General features: G+C 48.6%; 1 protein-coding gene across 1 annotated transcript; it reads left to right on the forward strand.

The window, feature by feature from the left end:
- Positions 1-706: 706 nt before the first annotated feature.
- LOC131288338 (dual specificity mitogen-activated protein kinase kinase hemipterous-like) lies at positions 707-9,923 on the forward strand. The gene is made up of 9 exons (XM_058317462.1): positions 707-1,582; positions 1,659-1,891; positions 1,965-2,372; positions 2,449-2,900; positions 4,570-5,435; positions 5,500-6,153; positions 7,073-7,457; positions 8,930-9,016; positions 9,090-9,923. The coding sequence occupies exons 1-9, from the start codon at positions 1,288-1,290 to the stop codon at positions 9,232-9,234; spliced, it is 3,525 nt and encodes a 1,174-aa protein (XP_058173445.1). The 5' UTR covers positions 707-1,287; the 3' UTR covers positions 9,235-9,923.

Here is a 9,923-nt window from a genome sequence, read left to right on the forward strand (position 1 = left end):
ACATGCTCCAATCGATTTAGCGATCATAAAGTTATTAACAAATTTGTTATTTCAGCAGAAAACACTAACCAAGGTTTCTGTACCTACGCCTCAGAATTTCATAAACTTAGAATTACGGAACAGTCTTTGTTGCACAGAGGTATCTGTCTTCAAAAGACCTAATATTGGCCAATCCACTAAAAAGTTATTAACAAATTAGCTATTTCAGCCATTTATAAGGCAGCTTGGTTGTTCAAATTGAATTCGACGGATTCGACGATTCATCAACTGTGGCACTCGCTTCTAAGAACCTTGGTCATTCAACAAAGCTACCAACTTGTCAACTCTGTGACAGCGTTCATCACAGATCAAGTCAGAATCGAATCAAATCGAGTCCCAAACAAATCAAAACAGATTCGAGTCCTAAACAAATCAAATCAGATTCGAATCCCAAACAAATCAAAACAGATTCGAATCCAAACAAATCAAATCTGATTCGAGTCCTAATCGAATCAAATCTTGAGAATCCGTCAAAAGGGATTCGAATCTTTAGAATCCGTCAAATGGGATTTGAATCTTTAGAATCTGTCTAGGGATCGAATCTGCGAATCTTCCGAATCACGATTCTGCCAACACTAGAAAAAACCCACAAATAAAATAGAAAAAAGAGAACGAATAGACTATCCTAGTGCAGCGAGAAGGGAAAAAGCGAGCACCGTTCCCTGCCGTGCGCCGTTGTGGTACCGTGAAGACGAAAGACGACGACGACAACGAGAAGAGAGCGTGTCCACCTCAGCGAGGCACCCCGTGCCGTGTTTCCCTTTGTCCGTAGCACCCGATCGAGCCTGTGATTCCTGTCCCGCGGCGGGGTGTTTCAATATCGGTCGGTCCGTCGTTTCGATTCCGTGTTGTCAGATGCAGCGCTCCGAGGCTGTCGATTAAAATCGTGTGTCCTTTGCCCTCGTTTGGTGTCGTTGTCAACGCCGTTGCAGTCGTCAAGTGTAACATTGTGTGTTTTTTTTCGGTCCATCCATTCCGTATCGATGGGAAGAAGTTGCTGAACGTCCCAGCGAGAGTGTACTACGCCACTAGTGTAAACTCGCTAGTTCGGGTGTACACGAAGGAAAAACAACAGAAACATCCACATGCGGAGCGCGTAGTGACCACACACTGCGGAAGGAAGTGAGCAGTAGGCCCTTTCCTATTCTTTTTCCTTTCCACGAGGACCGGGGAGACGAGACGCAGGTGTTAGGCGCGGTTAGGCCCCGACCTCGTCCGTTCGCCGTCGAAGCGCCGTCAGCCCAGCCAATGCAACCGACCGACGGCAGTGACGACGACGTCGGAAGCACCACGAACGGCGACGTCGGTCGAAGAGGCAACAACAAAGACGAACAGCGATCAAGCAACGGCGTCGCAGAGGGCAGCGGGTTCGCCATGTCCACCAGCTCGATAGACACCCGCATCACCATGATGGAACGGTTGATTCAGAAACCGACCCCGCGTACTCCACCGCCACCGACCCTAGCGCTACCCGGTTCCTCGACGCCCGGAGCGAACCGTTTCAATCGCACCGGAAGTGGTGGCATGGGTGGGGGATCTGGCCGTAAGCATCCAGAGCAATGATTCCCATCTGACAACCGCACCGGCTTTTAACACTGTTTGTTTCCCCCCCATTGCAGCTAATCGGCCTACCTTGGACCTTCATCTTCCCATCCAGACCGGGACTCGGCGGAGCGAATCGGAACTCAAGTTTCAAAAGATCGTTGACAAGAGTGGCCTGCTGAAGATAAACGAAAAAATCTACCGAACACAGCTGGCCGACCTGGACGATTTGGGTGAGCTCGGGAACGGCACCAGCGGGCATGTGGTCAAAATGCGACACAATCCGAGTGGCGCCATTATCGCCGTGAAGGTAACGAAATGAAAAACGGGGTCAAGGATGGGTTTCAATGGTTCTATTTGTGAATTGTTTTGGTCACGTTTAGCAAATGCGACGAACCGGCAACGATGAGGAGAACAAACGAATCATCATGGATCTGGACGTGGTGCTCAAGTCGGAGAACTGCAAGTACATCGTCAAGTGCCTCGGATGCTTCATCACCGATGCGGACGTGTGGATCTGCATGGAGCTGATGACGACGTGCTTCGACAAGCTGCAGAAAAAGTCCAAAAAGCCCGTGCCGGAAGAAATCCTCGGCAAGGTGACGGTGGCGACGGTGCGCGCCCTGGCCTACCTGAAAGACAACCACCGTGTGATCCATCGGGATGTGAAGCCATCGAACATCCTGATCGACGATCGGGGGAACATCAAGCTGTGCGATTTCGGCATCAGCGGTCGCTTGGTCGACTCGAACGCACGGACCCGTTCGGCTGGGTGCGCCGCTTACATGGCGGTAAGGGCAATTCCACTTCCTTACCATGCAAAAGAGCCAAGCCCTTTGTGACCTTTTTCCCTTTGTGTTCTTTTAGCCCGAACGAATCGATCCAGCGAAGACCGTGTACGACATCCGTGCCGACGTGTGGTCACTCGGCATTACGCTGGTCGAGCTGGCCACCGGTGTGTTTCCCTATCGTGGCTGTGTTACCGACTTTGAGGTGCTTACGCAGGTGCTCACCTCGAAGCCACCACGGTTGCCCGAGGACCAGAACTTTAGCCCCGAGTTCCGCGACTTCGTGCAGCTCTGCCTGCGCAAGGACTACCAGGAGCGCCCAAAGTATCCGGATCTGTTGCGGCACGCGTTCCTGCAGCGCGCCGAACATGATGCCAACATCAACGTGGGCGAGTGGTTCCGCAGTGTGGCCGTCAGCTGTGGCATCCAGCTTACTTCCACTCCATCGCAGATGGCATCACACACGAACGTCAACAACACTTCTGTTGCCTCGTCTCCGGGGCCCTGGGTCGGTTCGTCGGACCAAACCAGGTAAGCAAACCTCCGGATCCTCCATTAACCGTTGCCAATCTTCTTCAACCCCTCCTCCTTATCCGTTTCCTGCTCAACGACCTCTACCAACACGATTCGTGTCCCATGCACTTTTCTTCGAGTGTTTGCGTTTTGAAGTTGATTGAAGCGTTTTAGTTTGTTCAACCTGCATGCCGTTAGTGTTGCAGTTTTTTTTTGAGAGTTTAAACCACCGCTCTTTAGTTCCGGTTCCAGACCTGTTCTGCAGCACTGCATTTACTCCCCCTCAGCACAACAACATGCCTCCACGAATTCAGAAGCAAGTTCCCGAGTTGCAATCCGAGTCCAAATGACTATGGTCACTTTGTTCTGCCAATGCTGGAGATTGAAGTTAAATCAAACTTATTCCTTACCCTCACTAGTCTAATAACGTCTAATGAACTCTTACTAATATTCAAAAACCAGTTGAATCGCCCGTCGCACCACTGGAGTGGTCCTTTCTTCCCTTCGGTTTTACTAGAAATCTAGAAGTACACTCCTTCCCTCTTCCAGTAAGACTCCTCTGATACATTCGTTCAGTACTACATCCCTCCACTTCTTCTTGTTTTCTGTTCCGTTTGCCGTTTGTTGTTTGTCGTTTGTTTTACAAATTGATTTTTCTTATTTGTAGGTAACTATTTCTTTAGTAATTTTTAAGTTATCCTAAGAGTAAGTATACCACACTTTCCAAACACTTACTATTCACGTTTGTTGCGTTTGTCCTCCTCCATGCTTACTGTTTTATTTTATTTTATTTTTTCACACAAACACACACTCCTCATACCTTCCCAGAGAATGTTGTTATTGTTCTGTCCTGTCGTTGTTCTGCTTATGTTTTCTTATCCTGTATATAGTTTTTCGTTGTATTGTTTATCTCTCCTTCGTTTTCTTTCCGCAAACACCTTTAGCAGAATGTCTTGTTTTTTTGTTTGTTTTTTCTTCTTTTATTTTTCCTTCTTTTGCCTTCTTCCGGTAGCTAATAACACTCCTTTTATGCACGCAACATATGCATGGTAGTTCTAATGCACTAACAGATGTACTCACCTTTATTCATGCACCGTAAGCCAAAGGCTAAGTATCACTATCACTATCACAACATCTTTCAACATTACGAAGAAGAAAAACCTCGAAGAATTTAAATGTTTTTGTATGAAATGAAACCATTACGTCATTCGCCTGTTAGAGATATATGACTTATGGTTTCGATTATAAGGTCATTGGAAGAAATATGAATTAGTTTTTAATCTGATCTGATCATTGATGATTGAAAGAGCTGAGAACTTGGTTCGTTTTGTCCAACATTCTGAAAACCTTAAGGGAGCTCACGTAATTGGACTACAGCGACACGAGAGAAGAATTTCATTTGAATATAGGTCATTAAATTTGTATTTTAATGCTTGTAGCGCAGTTTTCACATGTACATGTAAATTGGGAATCAAAATTTTGCGCTCTCTCCTTAGCAAAGTATCTCATTTCCGGCGCACAAGCACAACTGTCAAATTGTATATATCGATGTGGGTTAATGTATTGGATATCCTTTCTACCGTAATGCTAGAGTTACTTACGCTTTTCTTCTGTTTTTTCCCCCTTTTCACAATCTCTTTTCCTCGCTACTCGTCTGTCCCGCCGTGCTGTTTCGCTTGAATATCAGAATACCGACACCACTGGGAAGTTTAACGGAAGCGGTCCAGGCACAGTCAAACCAGCAGAAGCAAACCATCGCCATCGCCGCCTCATCGATCCCGATCAAATCGACCGGCAGTGGTCCGGCCACGGTCGCAGCAGTCCCCTCTCCGCATCTGGCCCACGAGGCACCCAATAGCTTCCACAACCTCGGCGGCAGCCGGCAACAACAACAACACAGTCAGCAGCAGCAGCAAATACTCCAGAGCAAGCTCAGCAACATTCAGCTTGCGTCGGCCGCCGTAACCGCCAGCGGCGCACCGACGACCGCGGTACAGCCGGCGGCCAGCACATCCTCATCCTACGCGTCTACCTCGTCTTCCCCGGTGCCGGCGTTCGATCCGCGCCGTTCGCCCTCTCCTCAGGCTCAGCGCTACCTATCCAAAATGCAACCACCAAAAAGTGCCATTACTAGCACCAGCAACGCAATCCCGATCGGTGGCCCAGAGCTGGCCCCGAGAAAGTACAAACAATCGCCCTTCTTGTCGCGTCGGACGGCCTCGGAGTATGGCAACGGTAGTCCGAAGAAGGAATCCACCCTCAGCAGCTTGGGGCAGAGCATCTTCAAGAACCTGACGACGTCACCGTTCTCGCAGCGCAAGTCACTTCCAGCGGGCGACTCCAAGCTGACCGTCTCCTCTGCGTCACCCGTCGCCTCCGGGTCCCTCTATGGCACGTCACCGATGCCGGAATCACCCTTCCTGGTGCACAGCAACGGTGCGGGGAGTAATCCTTCCTCGCCCTTGCTGCTCCTCCGGAAAGCGCAACATCACGACCCATCGACCGAACCCGACACTCAGTACAAACACCTGCAGGGAAACACTAGTCCAATAGGTAAGAACACATCGATTGTCAAACCATTGCATTAAATTAACGTATCCTTTTTTGTCCGTTTTAGTTCTTCAGCGATTCTACCACCAGCAGAATCAACTGATGGAGCAACAACGGGAAGCGTTACAACACCAACCACCGCAACCTATCTATGGCAATCATCCACAACAGTTCGGAGCCCCAGGTGCGGGACAGGGGGTTTACACAACCGTGGCCAATGTACAGCAGCCGGGAAGCGGCACCATGCGCTACAGCCCGTTACCTTCCCACCGGACCGTGCACCACGGTGTCCATCCGGTGCTGACCTCGAACCTCCCGCCACAGTCCCACTACCCGCACCATCACGAACCACCACCACCACCTTCCGGCATTCCCGTCTACCAGCACCACCAGATACCGTCGGGAACGGCCAGCCCGAAACAACACCACAAACCCTCGGGCGGATCGTCCTTCTTTAGTACGTTTAGTCGCGGCATGAAAAGTGCCTCCCGGGGTGACAAAGTAATCGACCGAGGGGGTGTTGGTGGATCGGCCAGTGTGGCCCCGGCACCGACGGCCATGTACGGCGCTACGGCAGCGAACCAGGCGCCGCTCCCCTACCATCAGCACCACTATTCCGGAGCGCCAAACCACGGCGTTCTCAATAGGCACGGGTCGCTGATGAGCAACGGGGAAGGAAGCGGCGCCGGAACGGATGGCCTCAAGGAGCAGCAGGAGCAAGGTAACGTCCCGCACTGGATGTGATAAAGTTGTTAGATGCGCTCTAGATGCGCTTGCATTTTTGCTTGCGTATGGCTTTTTGCAAAAGTTTAGCTTTTTTCTCTTTATTTTATCTCAAGCTTTCCTCCTTCCTGCAGTCGTCTTTACAGTGTTTTACAAATCAAGTCTCAGAATCATAAAATTTCTAGTGCTACATTTCATACTCATTTTTGTTATTGATGCCAAGCATCGTTGGACGGGCCAAGCAATTGTCTGTACATTAATGTTGAAATGTAAAACGCTGTATATACAGTGGAATAACTGCTTCTGCAGAGAGGAGAAAGTCGAGAAAACGTTACGTGGCTCATGATAACTAAAAGATACGCTAATTGCTGTCATCATTTTTGCGGTAAGATTATCATCTTGAACCGCACAGTTCAATTTCATCGTTTCCGTTTCGTTTCCGCTCGCACTACTAGCGCACCCATTTGTTGTGGAATGCATTCATTTAGTTGTCTTTTTTTCTCTCTTTCTCTTTCCTCTTCTCTCTTTGTCTCTCTTAATTCTACTTGTGTTTTTTTTTGTAACGTTGTTCCGTTTCATATGCTCGCCGCCGCTATTTTGCCTTCCTCAAACCACTCTCAAACGCCGCGAATGATGATGCGATGGTTACCGCTTGCGTCTGTTTTCTTTTGTTTTTGGTGATCATCGGCTTTTCTCTACGCAAATCGCAACCAACCCCCTCGCACACGCAACATCATTCCCATTCAATTGCGCGGCACCAAATTCATCCAAACCGGATCACCCCATCCACCGTCGTACCGATCACATTCGCACGATGTGTGGCACCGGTCCGGGGGTTCTTTTGTTTTGTTTTGCTTCCTTGGCCGGTGTCCGGCGCGGCTTCCATTTCCACCGGACTTTCCCACCACAACACACAGGCTGGTTCAATTCCATTGCAGGGCTGGCGAAGCGCAGTTTCGCCTCGATCAAGCTGAACCTCGGCAACAACAACGGCACGACGATGACGGGCACGTCCGGCACGTCCAACCTCGGGGACAAGCGCACACTCAAAGAGAAGCACCTCCTCCAGCAGCAACTTCAGCAGCAGCAGCATCAACAGTACCCGGCAACCCATTTCGACCCATTGATGGCCGGAACGGCCGGACCGGGAGCTGGTGTTCCACCTCCGTACGGTTCGGGCATGTTCGTTAGCAGCATGGTGCAGCCTCCTTCCGCGATACCTTCGCACGCGGGACCGATATCGCACGTGCTCGGTAGCGGAACGGCAGATCGTCGCCATCGCAGTCCGGATCCTCCACCGCGGTAAGTACTAGGGGGGTTGAGAGACAAGTCACAGTCCTTTCGGAAGATGTCGTTGATGCGATAATAGACTTCCCTTTCAAAGTCCAGCCAAACGTTTCACAAGAAAACATTGCCGAAGCATTAAACAACACGAAGACGTAATACAATCGGGATAGATGTTTTAGCAGTTTTTTTTATTTATCATACAAAGACAAATTCATCGATAAATTACTAGAGATGAGTTAATGATGCACGTTGTGTTAAAGCACGTCGTTGTACGTCGCTTTCATAACCGAATACGAAAAAGACAAATTCTCGCAAATTCATCACTAGCAGATGCTACAGCTAAGATTAACCAGAAGCAGAGCCAAAAGGAAGAAAACGATAAATTTGATGCAATGATGCAATCATTGATATTTCCAAATGTTTGAATTTCGCTTACTGATAGCACCGACGTTTCGACGGACGATCCGATGAAGTTTGTGAGATTGTGTTTTTCTGGTTTGGAAGGGTAGCACTTTCCTTCGCCAACTCGAGCTCATTCAACTGCACCCTTAAGTTGATCGCCCTGTCCAACAGCCAGTCAAATCGCACGTTCTCTTCCAATTCCTTGGAGCTTTCATCTTCCGAATTGCTTGATGTAGATTTGCTGAACAGTGTTAACATTTCGTTCTCCTGCGTGGTTGAAACGTCCTCGATTTCGAAGATGTCTTGGCAGCTGTTGTCTAGCTGCGAATCGGTAGGAAAGCTCCAACGAACGAACCGCAACTGGAATGGTTCACTAGACAGACAGGAAGGGCACGTTTTGTTGTATTTCATCCTCTGCAGGATGCAGCTCTGGTGAAACACATGTCCGCAAGCTGTCGCGAAACTATCCTCTAGCAGCGGTTTCTGGCAAATATGGCACACAAAATCCATACTTCGTCCCGTCTTGGATCTGAGTACACTTGACTGGTTTGTAACGATTACTAGATAATAGAGTGCTTGGTGAGATTTCCCAGATCACTTTGATTTCGAGAGTAAACCAAGTCAAGTCGAGGGAACAATCTTAAACAACATCCAATAAACGCACAAAAATATGTTCGATGGCCGAAACATTGTGTATTACTATAACAGATAATGATGAAAGTTAAGTTTTATTAGAATTTCTTTAGTTGTTTTATGTAAACACCGATTTAAAGGTTTGCACGTTTCAGTTATTGTTAACTGTTAAACGCTTCTTGAACCTCAAACCAACACTTGTAATCGCCATTTCCATGGCAACGTAATGAAGTGTTTCGTAAGCGCAACTCTCTTTAACACTTCACTTGCCTTTCATTTTGGTTTTGAAAGCAATCCATGCGGTTTAATTCAATCGCTTTACTATTGTACTGTTACCATACTTCAAAAAGTTGTGTGTACAAAGGGAATATGAAAAGAGATTTCAAAATAGATCTTGTTGCGAAAGGTGTACTATTCATCGAAACTAATCCTTCGCTTTCGTCATCTTCCAGATTGAACCGAGGACAATCACCATTGTTGCTGCAGCGTAAGCTCGAACAGCTCGGGCACGCCGGATCGCCGTTGCTGAACAGACGGCCGTAAGTAATGAAATCCGCCGATTCGCCAAAGTTGCGAGTAACTCTAATCAACATTACTTTCATCTCACCCTAGGTTCAACTCAACGTCTCCCTCGCCCCCGTTACCACCGCGCCGGGGGTCGGAAAGTGTGCCCGGTTCGCCGCAGCATCTGCGGACGCGCATCAACTACACGCCGGAGCCGCACCGCCGGCCCTACCGCACCACCATAGACCAATGAGTGGGACTGCAAATTCTGGTCATGTGATCGATGTACAGCTTTCTCGACTAGACGACGCCCGCGTCGGTATGCCATACCGCCATACGGATTGCGCTGCTCCTCCAGTCGTCTCCAGTCAGCTAAACGTTGCCTCTTTTTTTAATTTGTTGTTTGCTGTTGTTGCTTAACGATCGGCGGAGACGTTGCTTTGGAAGAAATTATACTAGACGCTGCTTAATCTCTCCTGCCGTCTTCTGGAAGACACTTGCTTAAACTGGATGCTGCTCTACTGAATCATCCCCCAAAGGTAGAAAAAAAATCAAAATCCAACAACGCGAAACAGAAAAAACAGAATGTAAGTGATACAAACGGCAGGCACGGTAGGAAAGGAGAACCCCCTCGCTTACCAAACGAACAAAAATCCTCGAACGAAACAAAAAACGGCCCCCAAACAATAACACACTACTCTGCTCCCGGGGCTGTGGAGTAAACGAAACCTTCCTGCGAAGATACAACTAACAACACGGAGTGTAGATCGAAGGCCGAAACAAACTCGAAACTCGAAAGTAGCGCCAAGGAACGTCTCTTTCCCACGCGGTGACTGAGGGAGGGTAAGGGATAGAGAATGCCAGGGGATTGCGCAATCCACGGCCTGGTGCTTTTTATTTTTCTGTAGTTCGTAGGTTAGTAAGCAATTTAGCAATTTTGTC

The sequence above is a fragment of the Anopheles ziemanni genome, chromosome 3, assembly GCF_943734765.1.
Source record: "Anopheles ziemanni chromosome 3, idAnoZiCoDA_A2_x.2, whole genome shotgun sequence".
NCBI classification, from domain to species: Eukaryota; Metazoa; Arthropoda; class Insecta; order Diptera; family Culicidae; genus Anopheles; species Anopheles ziemanni.

Coding starts and splice junctions, on each gene's coding strand:
- LOC131288338 (XM_058317462.1), top strand. CDS start 1,288: ATGCAACCGACCGACGGCAGTGACGACGACGTCGGAAGCACCACGAAC. Junction 1,583..1,658: donor CATGGGTGGGGGATCTGGCC/GTAAGCATCCAG, acceptor CCCCCATTGCAG/CTAATCGGCCTACCTTGGAC. Junction 9,017..9,089: donor CCGTTGCTGAACAGACGGCC/GTAAGTAATGAA, acceptor ATCTCACCCTAG/GTTCAACTCAACGTCTCCCT.